The following is a 24395-nucleotide window of genomic DNA, read 5'->3' as shown; positions in this document are numbered from 1 at the left end:
AAACTTTGCTCAGTGCTCGGAACATGATAATTAAAAAAAAAAACATGCTTGAAACAGGAAATCCAGCATTTTGATTTGTTGTTTTTGTAGTTTCAGTACAAAAACTGACTTGGAGTGTGTGACGTTGAGTAATCGATTCTCGATCTGGTCAAATAAAGGAACTGTAAATTCGTGTTTACTTGATAACCTTCTGCACAAGAGAAAATAGTGATTAGTTATACGAATATGTGGTATGCTGGAGAGCCAATGAGACAACTCTCCATCCAATTATAAACCGGCCATTATAGAGTACTAAAATATAAACGATAGAAGATAAAACAAACTTACCAACTGTAGAATAGGGTTAGAGAACAGGAATTCTAAATTTCATAAGAGAACATGCATCACTCAATTGCTTGCTACTTACTATTTCATCCGTGATTGTTAACTTTTTTATAATCAAAATATGAGATATGAAACAACGACATCCAATAAATGGCAGGCCGCCTCCTGAAGTTTGAACAGGCACGCATGTCACGTTTTCAGCCCACAACCCTCCGCTAGTCTATACCAGTGGTGTAACATCACATTGTCAACATACGAACAACTGTAAAAAGGCTTTAAGTTAACTCAATATATTGCCCGGCACGGTACGTACGACTGCACTAAAAACAACTATTATATAACATGATATGTGATTTTTAAATACTTTAATCTATTTAGCTGAGAACCATTTCTACATGTATAATCAAGGAGGTTATATGAGATATATAACCTCCTTCGTATAATCAGAGACATATAATACAAGAGATTGGCAACTCTAGTAGAGTCTATATAACGGCCAATGAAATCACTTGGCCACCGGAAGTGCTTGTGATTATGATGTGACCTGGGATGAAGGAGGATCGAGATGAGAAAATTCCGCCATTGTTGTTAAAAAGAGACGATACGCTTACAGATTTGTTTTCTCGTTTATGTCGATTGCTTTCACAGCTAAAGCATGTAAGTATATTCAAAAGATACATTTAACTAGTTCTACCAATATGTTTATACTATAATGTGCTGAGATGATGATAATAATCAAATGCAGACCAATTTAAATTCGGTCCATTCAGCTTCCCCTCTTTATTGCTGTAGAACCGGTGTGGCCCACCATTTTTTTTCCATAAAACTTTAAAATTTACGATTTTATATACAATTTTAAAGTGTTATTCTACTCCCGATTGTTATCCCGTTAAAATAATACTATTTTCATATATTTTTATCAAATAGTGTTTTCATAAAATACCATCAAAGGTGATTTATTTTTTTTCACATTGATACCCAAATCTTGCTATGCGAAGATTACCTTTTTTTCGTAAAACTTAGAAATTATCGAATAAATATGCAATTTGATGAGCCTGTATAAATTCCAAATGTTATCTTGTTAAAATAAGATCAGCGGGGCATATATGTGTATACTATGGACATGTACACATTCCCAATATATTTTTCTTTTCTTTATAAATTTTGCCCATTATTCTCTATTCTTTATTTATTTTAGCACCCCATCATTCTCCAATCTTGATATTTTGATAAAATGTTTCCTCTTGTCTTTACTTTTCTGATTTCAATTTATGCAGTTATTCCAATACTCCTATTGTATGAATGTAGGACAGTGTCAGAAAGTCACAGGGCAAAAGTCACAATTCATTTTTTCTGATTATTTCTTTAAACAAAAAAACGCTTATTTCTATTCTTGAACAATTGTATATAAACCAACTTTGTAAACAAAAATTATCAAAAACAATTAAAAAATGATCAAATAAGGCCTAAAATAAAATTTCATTTGTTTGGCATTGCCGCCCGACCTACTGAAAAACTTGCCGCCCAAATAATTTTATTTGTGTTTCAGAAATTTTTTTTTTTTTTATCTAAAAATAAAAAAATCGAAAATGTGCCGGAAATTGATCGTATCCGCCGAGTTTGTTCCTGACTTTACTTATTTCAAATCATGATCTTAAAAGCGCTTGCCTTACACTGTATTGGGAGCAAACATTTAAATGACATGGAATAGAAAAAGTCTGCCAAAAGTAATGTCAAAGAGGCCGGCAGGGGAAGGCATCTCCATATGCTGCAATGCATTGGTTAAGGGAGATGGATTTTATCAAAAATCAAATTTCAGCTATTCTTTGAAAGAAACGTTCTGAGAGACCTTGTAGAGGACTCAATTTTATCTTTTGTAAAGCAGAAACAGATGATTTCTGCTTGACTTTGTCGCTTCATGAGATAGAAGTTTTTCACCGGGACATCACAGAACAAATATGCGTGGCTCTTACATTTGTTGAACTTATTAAATATTTGAAATTAATCATTGACAAATTTTCCCTTGAACCAGAGAACAAAGTATCTACTGTAGTCAGAACCACAATGATGCATTCAAGATAATTATGGCTGTAAGCACCAAAGCTTAAAGACCATAATGATTTACAGGTTTATAGTAGTTTTGTACCAGTAGATGCTAGCCTGGAACAAAACATACATATTTTAAAGACTAGCATCTTGTGTCAATTGAAGTACTTCCCCCTTTTCTTGCCTTTCTTCTTAACATGAATAAGATAATTCTTAAAACATAAAAGATACTGACAGAAACATATTTATAAATGTATCCAGTGTACTAGTGATGAATAAAATCCCCTCCTTTTCCACAATTCTAAGGGCTCATTAATTTATCTGTATTCATGTCCAGATTTCTGTTAATCAAACAAGCATTACAACCCATAATTTATTTATCTGCAAAAATTGTCTGTCCTGCTGCATATTTCCATTTTGAATTTATCATACGTTTTAAACCTATCCCTGAAAAACCTTGCACTTGGATAATATTAGTATAAACACCATATCTATTTGTGCCAACCTTCCAAATTTTTAATATTTTGCTATCCTAATTTGGAACAGATCCTTTAAATCCTCAAAACTTATCAGGGGAAGTAGGCGTGTTTGTATGGTAGTTCGTCACACCTTACATGTATGATTACTAGCCTCCAGGTATTGGTTTGAGCCCTAGTTGGGCAGTTGCAAAATTAAGGTTTGATTTTCATGTCAGATGTGATAAGGTTAGTCAATTTCCTCCCACAGGTTGGCATTTTCCTTCAAGTATTACGGTTTAGTACGGCACTAAAACTGACTGCCATGAAATTACCCATATGGTGTAGAAAGTGATGTTTATAAAACCAAAGCAAACAATCAAAGTTTTAAATCTTTGTCCATTTGTACAAGGAGCCGTAGTGGTTGAGCCATTTAACTTATGGTAATTTTACCAAGCTGTGACCACAACTTTAAGATGTGACTTCAGGCCTCTGTTCAATGGGCAGTCCCACAATAAAAGTTCAATTTTCACGTCATACATTTTATATGGTTAATTTGTCAGTTTCCTGCCTCAGTTCTGTGTTTTTTTCTGGGTACTTTGGTTAACTTTGCCAATAAAACCGACTGTCTTACGTGAAATTATCCATATGATGTAGAATGTGACATTGATGGTTGACCCCTTTCAAAGAAACCACCAGCATGTACACACAACAATGCTGCAATGCTTTAGACAACATTGATCTGGAGACTTCATGATTTACATGTATAAGGCTTTTAAATGTAAAAAAAAAAAAAAAAATCCCTACCTACCTACCCACCTGCTGATAGTGTGGGTCGGCAATGCCAAACAAACAATTTTTTAAGGGTGGCCTAATTGTTGAAAAAACAAAATGTCAAACTGGTTTGGCACTTAAATGGCTTCATGGTGCCAAGAAATCTTTCTTTTGCATGATTAAAATTAAATAAATCTTCATTTTTCAAATATAATGACACATTTATTAAACTTTAATATGAATATATGTATTAAAAAGTAAATATTTAAAGATATTTCTCTTATATATACAAACAATTGTCAACGGATTATTTGTGACTTTTTGTCCTACCAAATTTGTGACTTTCTGTCCGTTTACCTTTTGTAAACACCTTCCCATTGGCAGATCCAGCCCCTTTTTTTGGATGATCAATGAATTTGAATGGGGACATGTGGTTGGAACCCCCTTTATCCTGGGTTGATCCGCCCCTGCTTCCAGACCCTCATGAGATAGAAGCAGACACTAAGTAAAGTTGATGTCAGCAACTTACATTGTTACGTATGTTCACTGTACGATGTTTAACAATTGACAAATATATCAAATATTTGTTCCTAATAGCAAGCTTGAAAGGTCCATACATGACAAAATGAAATTTAAAATAGATTTAGCATAATAAAAACCTGCAGAATGTTGTATGACATACATGTAGGAAGTAAAGTTTAAAAGTAAGACAAATAGACGTTGTATAATAGGCTCTACAAATTCAAATTTCTTTTCAACTCTAAAATTATGTTTTTTTTTAATTTAGAATGCCAATAGAGGAAAAGATGTAGTAAGTTAACAAAAGGAGTTAAAAAGAAATGTTACAATCCTCGACCATGGACAGCTGTTGATACCATTATGGAGGAGATATCTGTTGCAGTTTCAATCCACACTGAAGATGAAAAGGATCATCCAATTATGACACATCTCTGGTTCTGAGGAAATTTCTATTACATCAGAAGAAGTCAAAGGAGAACTCTTGTTAGATGAAAATTCAGAAAACACTTATGCAGCAAAAGAACAGCCATTTGAGAATGAAAAAATATGTACGCTTGAATTTGATTGCCATGCTGATTTTTTTCTTGCACCACTGGAAGGCACAGAGCAACTGATTACACAATACATTTGTTATTGAGATATTTGCAGTGAATGAGACACACAATGAACATGAAGAACCTTGCCTTTCTCCCATTCTCCCTTTCAGACTTTATGCAATTTATTACAAGTTAGCATCAATGATACATGTACATATATCCTTAGCTGTACAGATACCGAAATTTGCATACAGTTGAACTGTACCAGATCAGTTGCAGGGAAATTAGCACAAAGCTCTCAGTTATCATTTACAGTACGTAACATTATAAGTGAATGTTTGATAATAAAAATATTATTTATACCTGGAATGAGTTTTGTTCTCTTATATCTTGGTTTAATTATTGAAAAAGGATGGAATGATGTGTAGTGATAGTCTAGATATATTGTATACATAAATACTTGTTCTGATTCTCAGTCTGACAGGTCCTTTTCATTTCAGAATAATGGGAAGTATGACAGTGGTTTTATACAGAATGATGTAATTTGGTTTATCCAAAAGCCACACCAAATTAATTGGTTTATATGATTTATAGATGCTTACTGTGGGGGGAAAAACATAACAAACAAAAAACAAACAAAAACATAAAATTGTACGGCTTGTGATAATGGTGAAATATATTATCATGCCTTTATTATCTTTGTGTCTTTCCAAAGTAAGAAGCCTGTAATTCACTTGTGGTTTGTTGCTGTATATCATATTTGGATTATTTTGTACATAAATCGGGCGGTTAGTTTTCTTGTTTGAATTGTTAAACCTTTTTCATACATGTAAATAGACCTTGTATAGTTCGCAGTGCAGTATGAATTTTACTCATTGCTAAGAGCCTTATGGTTACCTACAGTTGTTAATGTCTATCATTTGGTTTCTTGTGGAGATTCAATATTATATTGCATATACTGTACAGAAAAGAAATGTCATACACTCGCACATCAATATATTAAAAATATGCCATGCAATATTTTCCACTGGACGTTAGGCAACCATCAATTAAATCAGCCTGATCAACAACAAAGGTAGGCGCATTTTCGTGCAGTTTGTATAAAGTAAAACAAAAAGGTTTTAACTTACAAATCAAGTCAAATAGTTGTAAAACTATTTACACATGTGCATGTCCGTTTCAAAACTAAAAGGAGATTTTAACTAGTCCAAAAGTTAAAAAGAAAGAAAGAAGGGAAAAGTGTACATTTCGAAACATTTAGATATCAATGTGGCATTGAAAAAGGGGTATGCTTTGAAGTCAACCTACCAAGCTGACAGAAGTATAACATAGTAAAATGTTTCTTCTTACAAAAATTGTTACATGAAAAGGCAGCAACACCTGCTGCTCTGAATCTTTATCGTATATTTATCAGTTCCTTACACTTAAAATATGGTTTAATCTCTTTCTATTCGAGGTCAAAAGTGAGACTTATATTGCCATTTTCTATTAAATGATCATTAAATGTAAGTCCTAAATACACAATCCGTGAAAAGGAGAAACCATAAATAAACCGACAACCATAAAAAAAAAAAAAAAAAAAAAACTCAATGCAAGCTCATAATGTAGATTTTGAAAAAAAAAAACACACTTAGAAAACAATTTACCGACAATCATAGAAAAAAACTTAATACAAGCCCAAATAATAATGAACACAATAAGTATTCAATTTTTAATGATCTATACAAATTATGAATATAAGACGAAGTCGATCATGATTAACGACAAACAACCAAATTAATTATTTTTTTCTACACTGACATTAATTAATTTTATATATTTTGTAAATAGTATTTTCGGAAATAGTGTGGACACCTGTGGTGAAACAACTTCTTGTGTACCAGCTGTCAAATAAAACTCTTCAGTTTTAACAGGTTGTGATTTACCTGACCATCGAATAATTCAAGCCTAATATACATGTTACACTGTGAAATTAAGTGTCCGAGACAGGTGTATATTTAAAAGAAACCCACTGTGAAAGTATCAAATAAAATGAACTCTGATACAATTTATTAAGTGTTAATTATTTAATATTGTTTTTTTAATTCAATATCAAATTATGTCTCTTTTTCAATAATGCAAATAATACAAATAAAAATTAAAAGGACATTGGAATAAATAATTATGAATGTATGAACTCAAATTATTTAATTAATTATGTTAAATTTAACACTGAAACAGTTAATTTATGCTTAAACATTCACCATTACCCCGAGTACTTTTAATACTTTGATAATAACTCTATTACCCAAAGAGATCTCGCGAGATTTAAATATGGCCGTGTGATATTACGGGATTTCGCCGAGTTGCCAATCGCTTGTATTATATGTCTCTGGTATAATATAGAAAGAAGAGTTGCATTATTTTGGTAGAAAAATAAATCCTAGACATGCCACTGTCACTCACTTCGGACATATTTTAATTAAAGAATAATTATCGAAATTTCAAACTAGAACCCGCGAACTGAACGTATTTTTCTCTTCAGTACCATTATATTTGTGGTTACTTTTTTTTCGTTGAAATATGAATATTTTTAATATTAAAAAAAATATATATATTTCATTTCACATTTTAAAAGAATATATAAAAATTTCTAAACCACAAGGTGTGTCGTCCCTTTTTAAAGGCCGACATTACTTGAGAAACTGAAATAGGACGAATTGATACTCTGTAGGTCAAGGACATTGTCTTCATCATCAATGTGATTTACAAAATTGAAATTTTATACTCTCGTATCAAAATGTAATTTGATTGGATAAAGATAAAGACGAACTTCGATTGCTAGGAAAATTAACATAAACAGAGTTCTTATTCATCATTTTTGTTTATCTCTAAACTACACGAAATCGCCATATGGGAAAGACAAAGAAGAAACGACAAACCTAGTAATGTTTACATCGGTACTGCATTATTTCATCTGTTTATTTGAATCTCTTGTCATTCTTTATCTCTTTATGTCTCATTGACATAATTTTGTTACAATATACTACACATGCCCATCTTCCTTTAACCAAATTTGGAGGACAGATCTTGCAAAAAATTACAAATCTGTTTTTCTACTTTATCTCTTCAAGTATGAATCATACATTTTCTAATGTTTAGATGCATTTAAAACATGTTTAAGAGTTTTGTAGATGCGAAAGTACCCAGGACGCAAATGTGAAAGGGCAAGGATCCGTATATTTTTAACCCAATTTCGGTCATTTTCATATATGGTGCAGTCTGGTGTATCCGTGCACCTAAGACTTATGACTTCACTTCATTCAACTGATAAAACCAATAATTGGATAAAGTGTGAACACATTCATAACATACTTTTATTTCATAAAATATTCTGTTTGTATGGTTTCATCTCCTAGATTTTGTGTAATGTGTGTCCAAAATTAGGGAAACCCCTGTTCTGAGAGTTCCTCCAATGTCTGGTGATTTCGCGCATGCCTTCCAAAAATAGCTTATTTTGAATAAAGAAACAATTTTATCAATGTTTATACTACGAAATATAGCTGAGTTTGAACCAAACATACTGCCAAGGATGCAGAACAAAAATTATTTTAATCTGATATAAATCAGACTTAAATAAAACAAATTTTATCTGAAGATGTATTTTGTTTTTAATGGAAATAGGCCAAATATACTGTGGATTCATTTTTATTCGTGGTATACCAATTTTCGTGGGTTTCGTGGGTCACAGCGAACCACGAATTTAAGAATTCAACGAAGAATAATCACGAGAAATGTGTATGGAGTTGGATGTTTATTTTTGGTTATGTTATGCAGTTCTAGTATAGTGTTGACTAGCGATAAACATTGTAACATAACACATGTTTTTTTATTGAAAGAAGATACAAGTATTTTAATTAAATCAATAATAAATATATTGAATATCAGTGATAATTTACTTTCTAAAATTGATTAAAACTGTTCATCGAAAATAACTGCAAGTTGTTAATTACCGTGTCATACTTTGGTTTACTAGTGAGTAAAAATCAATAGGATTAAGTACGGGGATATTGCCCGTAGGTAATATTGTTTATGACAGGAACATTTATTTTCACACCTTATACTTATATGACTTTTCATTATATCGTGATTAGAAATGAGCTTTCAATCATAAAGTTTTGAATGCCTTATAGAATTCCGACAAGAATTTACAAATTGTAAAACAAACAAATAATTAGTTGTCTCTGTCCGTTATTGTAATAGAAGTTATCAATGAACACTTTAACCTAGAATGACCAAGCAAAGATTTTGAAAATTCAAAACATTTTCAATGAAGTCCTTCTTTTTTGTTCGTTTTATTATTGATCAAACCAAGGAGTTTATATGATCTCCTCAATCAAAAAGAAATCTACAAATAACGTATATAATTTTTTTTTGTATTCAGCGATCCACGAATTTACGTATACCACGAAACGTCTTTTTTCTCTATCCACAAAAATTGATACCCACGAAAATAAATGAATTCACAGTAGTAAATTATGGGATTGCAGTCATTAATAAACTCTTAAACTTTTAGTCTTTTTTTATCCCTTTGAAAGTCTAAAACAATAACAAGAACGATTTTTGTTTGTGTTACTGTGTTGATATGACGAAATCAGCTAATGCGCGATATCAAGGGCCACGCGGACACCGGGGACTCCACTGTAACTTAAAAGTTGGTGCTCCTTTTCAAAAAAAAAATTGTCAAAATCTTATTACTGCATGAGTATGCTCAGTGTTGCTGCTTGCATTGCATTTACTTCATGATTTATCCTACCATTTTCCCAGAGCAATTAAGGGAAGGCAAAATTTTAGAAATAAAATGATTTTAATGACTCAAAACGAAAATTTTCTCAGTCATCCCTTACGTTTCTTTTGATTCTGAAGTCAAAATTCAAACCGGATGTAATGCCACAATTCTAAAACAAACAATTTTGGACTCATTTCCAGGATTAGTTTTGTTTTTCAAATTCACAAGAAATCATCGGGTTTTTAAACAAAACAAAAATATGTTCAAAACGGTGATTTTAAAACACAATCTCAATGAAATGACCAAAATTATTACTGTTGAAAAATAAAATTTGACCTAAATCCCAACTACAAGAGACTAAGGACAAGACTGGCATATATGACAGTTTCAGGACCCTTGGTATAGGGTGCGAATGTGTTAAGGGAGTTGATATATGATTTCAAAAAATTCCACAATGTAGCTTTTATCATACTTTTTCGAAAAGGATGAGCCATCATGGTCATAGGTTGTTTTTGTTTTTTTAAAGATACATGACTGTATTGGGACTCCGGGATCAGGTGTTTTTAAGCTTGGGATTTCAGGATTGACCTTTTGGGGATCCAGGAATTATTTTTATTTTGTGTTTTTAAAATAATGTGTTTCTTGAAATGAAAAATAAAAGTTGTTGTCAAAGGACTTGTTTTTATGCTACATACATGTACATATACAAAACAAAAAAGGTAAATTCAGTTACATTATTGGTTTATCTCCCCTTAAATGGCAAAGTTGAAGCAAATTGAATTAAACTTAATATATTCTATGTTTGTAAAGGCAGCCATGAAAATAATATATACGATAAAACACATAATTTTCTTAATCTAGAATTTTAGATTATAAAAGTATTTATTAATAAATTTGTGATATTATGTTTACACAGGGCTAGGATGGCAAGTTATAGTCGTGAACTTTACTCAGGGAAGATACCAGAGGATATTCCTGTGCTGGAATTAGACACGTTGGATGATGAAATAACAGCAAGTTACACAGGACCAGATGATGGCTTAGCATTTCCTGTCAGAGAACAAAGTATAAAGATGACATCCTCTTATAGTTTTCACTTGGTTACAAAAAATATACATTCCATGATTTGTAGTTACAATCTACTCCATTATGTATCAATACACTACAGCCCAATTTTATGACTGAATCTGTTAGTTTTCAACCTACTTCTGTTTTGGAAAACATTATGTTTTAGCTGTCTAAGCCACACCAATTTAATTTCTTGTTCTGTGGATTTTTGGACTCCAAAAATTTGGGCGAGCGAGTGATTTGTTTTTTTTTTTTTAAATATTTAATTTGCAAATTTTTTAGGCAAAGCTTGAAAAGTAAAGACGAGCATTGATTATAATTTTTTTTGGCAAATACAAAATAATAGGTTTTGATAATAATCAAACTTGATTTATCACTTGTTCATTGATATTTTTTTAATTTATGAAGTGTTTTCCCTGTTCACCATGAAATAAATGAATAATTAGAATAGATGTGGTACATGTATGTCATTGTGTGTCAATGAGACATAGTCTTTATCAAATTCATAATCAGGTTTGGAACAACCCCTCAATGTTATACATGTTATATAATATAACTTATACGAGGAGTCGATTTAAGTTATAAGTTTGTTTGTAAAAAATCTTTTTTTAGTATAAATGGGCTCATATTTTCCCAAAGTCAAAGAACTATATATCTGATATTAAATGGTCAAGACATGCCCAAGATTTTTGTAATATTCCATCAGGACTTCATCAGGGACTTCTATACTAAGTATAGAAAGTCCCTGAGTCCATGTGTGACTGGACTTTTATCATATATCATTTCCTTTTATTATTTTATTATTCAAAATAAGTAGATCCCTCTTTTAGAAAAGCTGTTTCAAGTACAGTCAGAGCTCGGACATAAATGAGTCTTAATCTGCTTTTGACTCATAGAGGTCTAAATTTTTAAGTTTTAGGATTAGTCTCCCTTTAATGCAAGACAAAATACAACTTTAATAAGTCAAATATTGTTAAGCAAGAAATAATTGACCAGAATCAAAAAGTTTCAAATATCGACTCCTACAAGTCGCTAAGTTATCAAAATTGGTTAATTTCAACACCCACGCATATTTATAAAAAGGTTATGCATCTGAATCAAATAATGACAACATTGAAAGACAATGCTATGTCTCCTAAAGAAAAATATGAATGAGAGTCTAAAAAGTCAGAGATAATGTTAACTAACCTTACAATGCAACCACCTGGAACCACACTAAATGAGGTAAAACATCTGTGTTTAGTAAGGATGTCCAATTAGATAACTAAATATAGATAGCTCAAGTCCCTGTAAACTCTCAGACAGGTTTGTACTGTCATAGGGCTAGGTGGTGTACTTTGGCCACCAAGTAAAATTAAAGTTTTTTTTATCAACATAAATAGACCTAAACAAGTCTGTCATTTTCTGACTTAGATAATTCTAAAATTGAAAACACATTTTTATAATAAATACATGTTTTGACTTCTTTAAGTCAAAAACAAAAATCACCTTGCTAATGTCTGAGCTCTGACTGAAGTATGATGTATTTCTCCCCCTTTTAATATTTTTATATTTACTTTCTTTTTTTTTCTACATGTACAACAGTAAAATGACCTCTTGTCTGAGGGAGGGTTGTTCCCAACCTGATAATTACAAATCCAGGTCATAGACATAGTACTGCCTTTTACACAGGGCTTTGATCCAGAACAAACAGCAAGTTAAGGGATCCCAATATTACTATCGTAAACAATTCAAACAGAAAAACCAACGATCTAATCTGTATACAAACAGAGAAATTTCTATGAACCAACAACAACAACAAACGTTAATTTGGCTACTGAAAAACACTCTCCTGAATATGGACAGGTGCATAAAGATGCAGTGGGTATGGACAGTTTTGTTTCACCGTCATACAATATAATTCCAGTTGAAGGCATCTTTTCTTCTTCAAAAGTTCTGCGTACTTTATTTTAACATCGAAAATTCGCATGATTTTGATGGGAAATGTAAGTCTTAAAAAGTAAGGGGGAAGAAAACCAATGTTCTGTTTTTAACAGGTATTTTCCCGTTATATATATATATATATATATCGGAGCACTCCCACTCGGGATATATGGCATGTATGGTTTCATGCTTCATCAAATATTTACACAGATATTTACACAGTGTGAAGGGATGCTTTTAAGTTTGAAAACATTATATACAGGCAATACTCAGTTAAAAACAAGTGTCAATATCTTTTTATAGTATTTCCAAAAAAATAACGATAGGGAAAATGGACATGATTACATTTCCAGATGAGGGAAGCTGGAACATTGATTTTTTTTTCTCTTCTATTTTGTAATTTGTAATAACTAGGTGCAAGCCAAGGAATTTGGTGTGGCCTAAGTATTCTTTAAATAAAACCACCAACATATTTAATTTCAAAATGTCTTTTGGAGTCTTTAGCTCTTTTTAATTGTCTTTATCAAAAACATAATCATGATCATTAGGGCCCCGCCAAAGGCGGGTCGCCCTATAGTGATCAGTCTGTCCGTCCGTCTGTCCGTCCGTCTGTCGTACCGTCCGTCCGTCCGTAACACTTTGTGTCTGCTCAATATCTAGAGAACCATTATGATTTCATACTTTATACTTTACATGTTTATTAACCACCACCAGAGGGCGTGTCATGATGTATGTACAACTTCCTAGGTCAAAGGTCAAGGTAAAAAAACTTTGGTTTCAGTTGACAACCCTGTGTTCTGTGGTGAAGATCGTGTCCGCTCTATATCTTGAGAACCGTTATGATTTCAAAGTTTATACTTGACATGTATATGAACCAACACCAGAGGGTGTGTCATAATTTATGAACGACTGCCTAGGGCAAAGTTCAAGGTCAAAAACTTTGGTTTCAGTTGACAACCCCATGTCCTATGGTAAAGATCGTGTCCGCTCTATATCTTGAGAACCGTTATCATTTCAAAGTTTATACTTGACATGTTTATAAACCAACACCAAAGGGTGTGTCATAATTTATTTACAACTTCCTAGGTCAAAGGTCAAGGTCAAAAACTTTGATTTCAGTTGACAAACCCATGTCTTATGGTAAAGATACAATTTTTTAATGCACATTATTCACAGCGGGGCCCACAGAGATGGCTCCCATCTCAATGATATCTAGTTATTGTTAACTATCAGCAGTTGATTTTAAAACTGTTTTTCCATTTGTTTGATTGCAATAACCCCAACCAATTGACTCCACTCATGTTTTTACAAGATTTCAACTGACTAAAGTAGAGCAAAATATAATAACTTTTGTTATTTTTTGTTTAAGTGATAATGATCTTTTGTTGTACATGTATGAACTTCAGTTACATATGTATGTAATTTCTCTGTACAAATTAAATTAGTCAACAAGCATGTCTGCATAGGCCGATTTTAATTTCTGATCTGTAAAAGTTAGAAAAACATCTTACTAATAACAGTTAGACCATTCAAACCAAACTAGACAGATATATTCCTCATAATTCCTGTCAATGTACTGAACAAGTATTGTTATTTAAGTCCTGAAAATTCATGAATAAATGATGATATGCATGTAAGGAACGGAAAGGGGTCCAAAGAGTCTAATTATCTAGATCTTTATTTCTAGACATTTTCAGTACACCCATGCTAAAATTTTTATTTCTAATGGAAATTTCAGTTGTAATGGTTTAAATGAGCTTGTCGTATTTGTGATTCAGAACATTAATAATAAACACACCTTACATCTATTTTGATAAGATTAAACTGCATTTAAGTCCAATTTTGGGGGTATTTGTGTGCGAACAATTTTAGAAAAACACATTTCAAATGATTTTTTTCCGATTTCTGATCGCCTTGATATCTTGATAACGAAAAATTGTAGCTTATTTATCATTGTATGTAACATATTATCTACAAACTAAATTCAATCAGCGTATGGGAGGTTCATGTCCATCCTCTTACCGCTACTTAAATCAGCCGTTAAATTATTCTTCCTATGAATATTGAATCAGTCAGTGTTGATTTCAAAAGTGCTAAGTAATCTTTACATTTAAAACGCCTAGTTTCTTGAACAACAGTGTAGAGAAAAGAAATTTCAAAACATTTAGTGAAAAAAATAGAGAGTACTTTTTTTCATGTCTATGCTGTCTATACAATTTTGATTAATTACACCAACAGTATGCTTGTAAAAAGTGCAATAACGTGTTGGAAACCAAATTCACAATAGAAAACTATAATCACTTCACCAAAGGGAGTAGTTATTTCACAACTGCAATCAAAAACGAAGATATTTGTCTATCCTGTTATTATGGTTGCTATGGTTACAGTAACAGGATAGACAATTGTAGAAAAAAACGTCGTTAAATTTTTTATCTTAACCTAAAGGTGCAAAACGAATGAAATATTTTGTTGTTTGAACTCATCTTAAGGTTATAACGTCTTAATCTTCCCAATTAAGCATTTGCAGGTGCAATAGTGATATCGGTAACAGGATAGACAAAAAGGTAACAGGATAGACTTTTATATAGTGATATATCAGAAACATATGTTCCTGTTACCAATGAAATAAAGAGAAAAGTAAACTAACTTATGAGGGATTTACTTGATGTTGGGTTTATTTGAAAGGGTAAAAAAATGCCGAACAATACAAATTGCTATCTTAGACTTGCATTACTGGTGGTAATTTTTACAACCTTTGAAAACCAATTTTTAGAGGCATTTTTCAGTACAACCTGGAAAATTGGCAAATAAGCTATTATTTTACAGAATGAATATATATAGAAGTTTATTCTCTTGAAAACCATCTAATTGGCTACGTAAAACAAGCTTAAACATTTTATCTAAACCTTTTCTTAATAACCCAAAATTTCTTTCGAAAATGGTAACAGGATAGACAAAATATTGTACCACCGAGCAAAAAACATTTCAAGATATTCTTGTAGGACCTCATTAAGATTGCATTTTTTAATATGTTGTTCTTAAAGTACTGTTTGTTTTGATTTGCTTATGTAGAGGGTTGTTTGAATAAGTAACTTTTAATATTTTTTTCAATTTTAAAATTCAACATTTTTTGAAAATGACCCATATATGCCTTATAAAAAGGTAAAACTGAATAAATTTAAACCTTTGAAAAAGAACTCAATTTTGCTGTTCTAGAGACTAGAATCTCTTTAACACAATGTAAATACGCGTAACTTAAATAGCTTCTGACTTGGAGTTTATTTCCATTCACAGATTTGTGGAAAATTGGTATGTCTTCAGACTTATTTATAACATGTATAACTAGGTTTTCCATTCTTAAAAAATCTGATGATGCAATAATTGATGATTTAAATTTTTTGTAAAAAAACAAATATTTAGGTGAACATGTTAGTTCATTTTTAATTCAAAGTTCTTTATTCTCAATTATTTAACAATGAATATTTCATAATTATAATAAGATGTTTACAATTCCCAACGAAAAAAAGTGTTGATATTGTATACTTGTATTATTTGTATACCATATATCATTTGTATATATTCCAATTAGCTAAGAAACTTAAATTGTATTTTTATTTTAACAGATGGAAATACAGGATTCAACAGTGTTGACGTGGCGGGAATTACAGATTGGAGAAAGAAGTCGGAGAAAGGTTATGGAATTTGTATCTCTCTTTATGAACAACATCCTGTCAATGGAAAAATGTCAGGTAAGACACAACTAAATCACAGTTTTAAAATGACAATTCTTTAACAATAGCATTTATTAACTTAAAATATAAGTTATTATCATCTTGGACACAATGATAGATAAAAGGAATAAGTCCTATCGCTGCTAGCCACAACAAATCTAAAAGTATGAAAACAATGGAAAAAAGTAAGCATATCCTAGTTGTAATACAATTTCATCATTGCTGATCATGAGATGAGACAAAGGTTAAAATTGAAATGTGTGGAAGACACCTCAATTTATGTTTGTATTCTGAAAAATAAAGTCCTATATATGATTTCAATTTGAAAACTCTTCATATATTATGATATATTTCTCCAAATGGTAACATTTTTCATGATTAAGTCCAAAAACTAAATGAAATATAGAACAACTAACCTATAAGCAACTACTATTAAACTGGACCTTCTTTGTTGAACTAAAAATTTTGTCAAGAGATACACTTGTGTTCAATCAAGAAATTTGTCAGATTCCTATCACAAAAGTCTAAGAACAACAGCAAAAAAAAAAAAAACAACTAAAAAAATTGAAGGGAGTTTGTATGATTTAGTTCAAACAAAACATTTCATTACAGATTGTCAAAATCCCTATATCAAATATTAGCTAGCATAATCAGGACACATAGAATGCATAGATAGAAGGGGAGTTGAACAAAAGTATGCCATAATTGATGTGAATATGGAGTCAAATCTCATGGTGTCAAAAACCCTGATGAGTTGGGGTAATTTCTTGGTCCCTGTAAAATTCCAGTTTATTCAATGCATTTTAACCTCTGATGAGTCTCACTCACTAACTTGTGTGTGTGTGGGTGGAAAAGGGGGGGGGGCAATAGGGGGTATGTTAACATGTTAACAACACCTGGATTTTGGCAAAAACAGTTAACAACAAATGCAAAGAGGCTGATAACAGTTAACACAGTGGGTTGAAAACAGTTAACAGTTTCAATTTATCTCAGATAACAGTTAACAACACCTTAAAAAAGGCCAAAACAGGTCAACATAAAAAGGTATTGCCCCATCTCTTAATCTGGTGTTTGCAGCATTACCAATTTGCTAAAGGAAATTACTAAGTTGCACAGGTGATCCATATATCTCTTTGATAACAGTTTATGTTATCATTTTATGATAGCAGCCATAGTAAAAACTGCATTTGCTTGTTGACATTTCTTCAGACAAAAGACTCTTCAACACGTTCAACATCTTTACAGCTATATTTTACAAATTTAAATTTATGCATCTCCCTTTTATCAATCTCATTTGAGTTGAGGTTCAGGTTTTTTCTTATTTTGCTATAAATATTGTTGAAGATGTAAATGGTTGAAAAGTTACCATTCACCAATGACTTATGTTATTCTAATGGATTCTTTGAATTAAGCTGTCAAACTATTCAATCTAATTATATTTTCAGGAGATCCAATTGCTGATGCATTTGCCATCTGTGCAAGGAAAAATAATTGCATACTGCTGATAGCTGATGGTGTAAACTGGGGAGAAAAGTCAAGACTTGCAGCCAGATGTGCTCTGTATGGAGCCATGAAATACCTCAACAAACATGTGTATGATAAACTTAATCAACCAAGAAATACAAGGGTAATGATTATAAAGTTAAAAGTCATGAAGTATACATTGTATGTATGTATATTATATACGCAACATGTACAGTAATTAAAGATGTCTAGATGGGATACTTTATTTCTGTATTATTTAAATTTTTAGGAGATTTTTCTTCATCTTCAAAAATAATGCTTATTCCGTAAAATTCTCACAAAATAGATTTTACCATTACATTTTTCTGTAATTAAAAGATTTTCTTATTCTGTACATCATTCAAATCTGTTTCAATATAATATTACCTAGTTCTTCTATTTTCTACAATTATTCTTTATACTTTAATTTGCACTCAATTATTCTTTATTCTTTATTCTTTATTTTTTTCCCTATTTTTCTCCTCATTTTCCTCTGTGCCTTGCATGCCTTACATTTGCACCAAATTTACATGTTCAAATTGTACTACATTACAAATTTATCATGAATATCATAGTAAATCAATTTAATCATAATGAAAACATTCATGACTGTGACATAAGCTAAATAGATTAAATGAAGAAGTAGTGGAATGACTACTAAAGATTTCTCCAATTACATGTTTATCAGGATTAATACACTGGTGAAAATTTTACACTTAAGTGAATTTCAGGCAAGTAACTTTATGCAAAAATAAAGCCACTCGTTTGTGCCATCATAATTTGTGGAAATGTAGGTTTCCTTGTTGTTGTTTTGTGTTGTTTTTTTTTTTTTTGGGGGGGGGCATTATTCTTTATTCTGGATACCCCATCAAAACCCAGATAAAATATATAGATTAATTTTAACATTATAAAATCAACCCTTAAATAATCACAACCTAGATACTGTCAAAAGACTTAAACTTATTGTAAACAATCAACACAAAGTGTACTACTATCATGACTTTCAAATGCAATACAATTTAGCTGATGACTTATATAAAAATATGAAGATTGGGTATGATTCCCAATGAGACAACTCTCCATCAGAGTCAAAATGATGTAGAAGTTGATAACCATTGGATCAGTGTATGGCCTTCAACAATGAACATAACCCTTACCACATAGTAGGCTTCTAAAGGCCCTTCAATGAAAAATATGAAACATTTCATACGAAACAACTAACAATATTTATGTACAAAACAATAAATGAGGAAACATTTATGATATCCAGAATCGAAATACAACCACTGAATAAACCTATTCATCCATATTAACATTCTTTGAGGAAATTTAATAGTTGTCAGGTAGGTAATTTATTGGCCAAAAAGTATACAGATTTCTTTTTCTGAATCCATAAGAATTTTGAAAATCCCTTCCCTTCAATTGAGTTTTGCCAAATAATTATGAAGATCCACATGCAGATCTACTGACTGAATGTCACATGATTGGTAATGTAAAACAGAGTATTTTCTATTAGTGTTTGAAAAACTCATGTTTTGGTGTTTAAACTATCTGAATATATACTTTTTTTTCTTTCCATAACAGTATTTTAAATAAAATCATATGTTTTCACTGTAGGAAGTGGTAGAAATTCTCAGGAATTCATTCGATCAAGCTCATCAAACTATTCTGTCAAAAGATGGTGGACTGACAACAATGTGTGCTTGTATGATCTGTCCCATGAAAGGTTCAAAAGAATTTTCAGTATGTTGTGTAAATGTTGGAGACAGTTATGGTTATATTCTTGGAGAAAGACGTGGGATAAGAGAAATAACGGTAGGGTCACATGACATTAGTTCTGAACGAGATATACGGGATGCTGGTGGAGCAATAGGACCAGTTCATGGTAGCGACCCAGAATTACAAAATCTCACTTGCTCTATGACGTTTGCAAGTGAAGGAGATATTGTGTTTTTAACTACTGATGGCATTTCTGACAATTTTGATCCTGTTGTCACAAAAGTAGCCATACCTAGACAAGTTAATGGTGAAAGTGCACAAGATAATTCTAATTCAGAAGTAATTATTAAACCTGAAATGGAACCAGGTGAGAGACATATATATGGTATGAAGGAAATGGAACGGGTTATTAATGAACAAGAACTAGTCACAGAAGAACAATGTACTGCACAAAGTTTGTGTAGTACTCTTGTCCAGCATGTACTTCTGCTAACTGATTCTAAACGTAAAGTTTTGGAAAATCCCTCTTTGTATAAACGTAGAAGAATGACACAAGACCAGAGACAGATACGAGATTCAGAAATAAAGAAGAAAATGGCAAAAGCACCAGGAAAACTAGATCATGCTTCAATAGTTGCTTATGAATTAGGAAGAACTTACCATGACAATTTGGAAAATATTCCCTTGACAGGAAGTCCTTTAACAACAAAATCACCAAGTTCTGTAACCAGTACACCAGATTCTAATAGCAGTCGTAGACACTCACATCATGGTCTCTCAGGTTCCAAGCCTTCTCGTCCCAGGAAATTGTTTTCAAGGTTACGAAGTCTAAGTGTCACATCACCACAATCTCCATTAAGTCCAACATCATTAGGAAAACTCTCAATTTCTCCACAAAAAATTTCTTTTAAAAGATCAAGATCAGGATCAGAACCAAATACTCCTTCAAGCCCAGGAAATGGTAGTTTTCTGTCTAAAGGTTCAAGCTCACCATCTCCTATGAGCCCTCAAAGTCCAAATAAAGAAATTCCTATTCCATTACCAGCACAGCATCCTAAAAGGACATCTGTAACATATGAATCAGCCGTTTAAAGAAATCAAAATATGATAAAACATTCAAAACTGTTACTTTTTGGTTATTATACAATAGCGTTAAGTTAAGTTTTGATTCATTATTTTATTGTTCTTATTGGTTGTTTTTTGGGGGAAACTCTACAAAGAGAAAAAGAAATTTAATATCCATCTGAGTATTCTGTTTTAATGTAAAATTTTACCTAAAGATTATAATATATGTCAGAGAGTTAAAGTTTATTTTATATATATAAAAAAAATGTGTTTAATACCTTTACATGGTAATTATAAACATACAGCCATTAATATGGAGTACAGATATGCATCTTGAAGAGAAAGAGACAATGTGCCAAAATATGAAATTTTCATGACTCATATTTCTTGGTTCAAGAGCTTTGAAAAATTTAACAAGGATTTTAAGCGTCATTACTCATAGAACATTTTACAACTGTTAAAATAGATAAGTACATGTAGGCAAGATAGAATAAGATTTTATAATAGTGGAGGTAACTCTACTGTTATTAGAAAATAGACCATATATTTTATATTTGAAGATTATTTGTTGTTCAGTTTGTCAAATTTGATTCTTATTTTAACATTGGTTCTCCTTACAAAAAGTAGATCCCCTGACATGTAAGATATACATATATTATATACATGTACTTACTCATACTTCGATCAGTACAACATATGCATCAGAATATGGTTAAATAATGGTCAAATAAATTGAAATAAATTTAAGAAAAAAATAGTTTTTTTAATGGTTTTGGAGAGGAAGGGTGACTCTAAAACTTTATACATTTCAACTTTATTTGTTATTAATTTATTTTCTGACCGCTTCAACAAATGCTTTTTGACCGCTTCAACAAATGCTTTTTAGAAAATGTATTAATGTTGAAATCATTTCAATTTAAGGAATTATTCACTGTTATATTCCTTAAATATCTTTTTTTTAATTTTCAACACAGAAAAAAATCCTTTAAGCTGCTGGATAGATTAACAATTAAAACATCAGAATTTCTATGAACTAGGATCAATTAAATGGGATAATGATTTTCACAGGATTTACAAAAAAAAATGTATTGACACATTGCACAAACATGACAAAATGTTTCAACTGAAATTTTATAATTTCTATAAATTCAACTAAAAGGTGACAATAACAAAATATGTATTCCATAAAAAAAAAAGATACATCAAATTTAAATGATACCAACAAGTTGTGACTGACTGACAGTACACTCATGACTTTCAAAATTGAACACACATAAAAAAATAAAATTGTTTACCTTCACATGAAATTCAATTTTTACTGACTTTGTACCCTGTGTCTTACCATTATTGTAAACCTCTTTCAAAATGAATTGCTTTGAATATTTATACCATATTTTAAAATTATTTTTTGGGAATGGTTGTACTTATTTTATTTGTAGACTGCTGTAAATTCTGGCATTAATTTTATTTTTTTATCTGCATGATCTTTATATGCTACATTCATTTTTGACATTTATGTACATAACTACACATGTGTAGTGACATTGTGTTAGAATTGTTTATATTTTCAATTAATTGTATATTTTAATACATGTACTTCGCTATATAAACTGCTGAAAGTCATTCATAGAAATCCATAAGTTAGAAATCCTTTATTTTAGATGTCTGATGATAGGGTAAATGCATTAAGAAAACTAAACACATGGTTTTACCTTTATTACATGTATATTTAGAGTTAAATATTATAATTCAGAATTAAATGTGTGTAGTAATTATAATATATTTATTATTAAAATAACTGATAACTGATAAAATTTGGAGATCTAATTAATGTAATTGCAAAAATTTCTTAAGGAAAATCAATACTGAAATTATGTATTTTAGTTTTTATGACTGTGAACCTGACAATGTTCCATTTTTCACATTATTATATATTGAAAACATTGCAATAATTTTCTAATTTACAGACACAATTTATTCTGCTATTTTTGTGTCTCAAAATATAATTTTGAAATATTTAGAAGGCAGAAATTTAAAATATCACAATAATTAATGAATTTCATACCTTGAATTTACCATGAGAAATGTTTAAATATTAAGATTTACGGTTTAATATCTTCAGGAAAGCAACAAAAAATAAACCTAGATTTTAAAACTGTTTGGGAAATTGCTTTTAAAGTTCCAGTAGAGAAAAAGGTGATTAAATTTTTTTATTTAGATTAATCTTTAAGAAAAAATTTAAGCAATATTTCTAAAATTAGCTATTAAGATGATGAACAGAAGTTGTTGTAATTGTTTTTATATATAAACAAAATCTGTTTTTTTTTTCCCTATTATAAAAAATAATTAAGCAATATCTGATTGTTTGAAAAGAGTTAAAATGATGTCCTGTTACCTGAATATATCAAATGTGTGTGTGTCTGAAACTGTTAGTATTTTATGAATAACTGTTAGTATTTTATGAATTCTTAAGTGCTGTGTTTTATGTTTTATGTTTTTAGTTGCAGTTTTACTTTACATTTATTTATTAATTTGTGTATGCCAACTAATTATAATTAACATGATTAAATACAAATAACTTAGTACATAATTTATTTGTATTCAATCAGTTACCACCATATAAACTTGTTTTGACTTACACACAAATGTACCTACATGTATGTATTAAGCATTTAATTTATTTTATGAATATATTGCAATGCATTTATATAATTTTTTCTGAGTATTGAAAAATTGATAGTTTTTGATTGTCAGATGAAATTTAAGTTGGGGTTATTTCCCCTTTTGTCACCATATACATATTGGCAGTCAATGTGCATCTATTCTTTCACAGTCAGCCAAATTTATCTGGTTATATTGACATTTGTTACCATGTTGGAGGTCAATGTACACAACTTTCTTCAAGCTCAACCAAATCATATTGTTATACTGACCTAAACTTTAGAAAAAGTTGTTTTTTTCAGGACAATTTTGATTTTTTTTAAAGCCTTAACTAATCAGATCTACTAGGGATCTCTCCTCAGACTTGCTTGTATTGCATCTTCCAATTCAGTTAGTCCAATAAAATTAAAAAGTAAAAACATGGTGGCTAAAGGAATTAACTAAAAACTCAAATTCCATTATGTCTAAACCTATATATTCCATTGGATTTAAATTTGATGAAAGCCTAAAGTGTTCATTCATTTTCTTAATGAAATATTGAATGGTGGATCTATATTATTGTTTTTTTTTAATTTATGCTATTTTGTGCTTTCATTATTTGCCAGATCCTGATTTTGTGTCAATTTTATCTTAAAAAGCTACACACTGCTACTTTTGACTATTCAAAAATATATATAAAATAATGTTATCCTGTACATAAATATAAGGCCAGTAACAAACAGAAGTACAATTTTGTGCAGTAGTAATCACTGTTTTAAAATGGTTAAAAAAATTAACTCTCAGTCATTTCAAAGTATAAGGTAAAATTGTGTAGATGACTTTTTCCTCAGATTTAACTTGTATGCCAAACCTAGGTATAGCTACATGTCAGGTTCTATATTTGTGTAGCCTGTGAAATTTATTTTATGAAAGCAAAACTTAGCAATCCTAGATTCTGTTGTGGGTGTCAGTAGAATCAACATTTTAATTTCAGTCTGTGGTGTAAAGATTTATTTAAACATCAATGACTTTGTCAAACATTCATGGATTTTTATGAAACTTGGACAGAAGCTTGCAGGGTCCTCAGCTTAACGAACAATATTTCAGTAATTTTACATCAATTAGCTCTGCAAAAATTTAAGTTCAAATGATTATTTTTTTACCTTCATTGATTGTTATGAAACTTGGACAGAAGTGTGTCCTCAAGACCAAGAAAAAGAAAAGTTGGATTTTTTTTGTAAATATTGTATTTTACTGATAAATGGACTCACTTTTTAATACAACATTACACTTTTACACTGACAGCAGCAATTGTAGGCGACAC

General features: G+C 30.8%; 1 protein-coding gene and 1 long non-coding RNA gene across 3 annotated transcripts; both read left to right on the top strand.

The window, feature by feature from the left end:
• The first annotated feature begins 774 nt into the window (after positions 1-774).
• On the top strand, positions 775-4971 carry LOC139512714 (uncharacterized). Its single transcript, XR_011662324.1, has 2 exons — positions 775-981; positions 4387-4971. It is a non-coding gene; the product is annotated as an uncharacterized lncRNA (long non-coding RNA).
• A 2401-nt stretch (positions 4972-7372) lies between these two features.
• On the top strand, positions 7373-21627 carry LOC139512723 (PP2C-like domain-containing protein CG9801). Of its 2 annotated transcripts, none has more exons than XM_071300589.1 (5): positions 7373-7593; positions 10339-10487; positions 16037-16162; positions 17590-17771; positions 19265-21627. In XM_071300589.1, the coding sequence occupies exons 2-5, from the start codon at positions 10346-10348 to the stop codon at positions 20456-20458; spliced, it is 1644 nt and encodes a 547-aa protein (XP_071156690.1). In that variant the 5' UTR covers positions 7373-7593; positions 10339-10345; the 3' UTR covers positions 20459-21627. The 2 variants fall into 2 exon arrangements, with proteins under 2 accessions (XP_071156690.1, XP_071156691.1); XM_071300590.1 differs by having other exon boundaries at positions 7443-7578; positions 19265-21515.
• The last annotated feature ends 2768 nt before the right edge of the window (positions 21628-24395 follow it).

Source organism: Mytilus edulis, chromosome 2, assembly GCF_963676685.1.
Source record: "Mytilus edulis chromosome 2, xbMytEdul2.2, whole genome shotgun sequence".
NCBI classification, from domain to species: Eukaryota; Metazoa; Mollusca; class Bivalvia; order Mytilida; family Mytilidae; genus Mytilus; species Mytilus edulis.
Note: the sequence above shows the minus strand (reverse complement) of the source record. Positions and strands in the feature narration are given on the sequence as shown.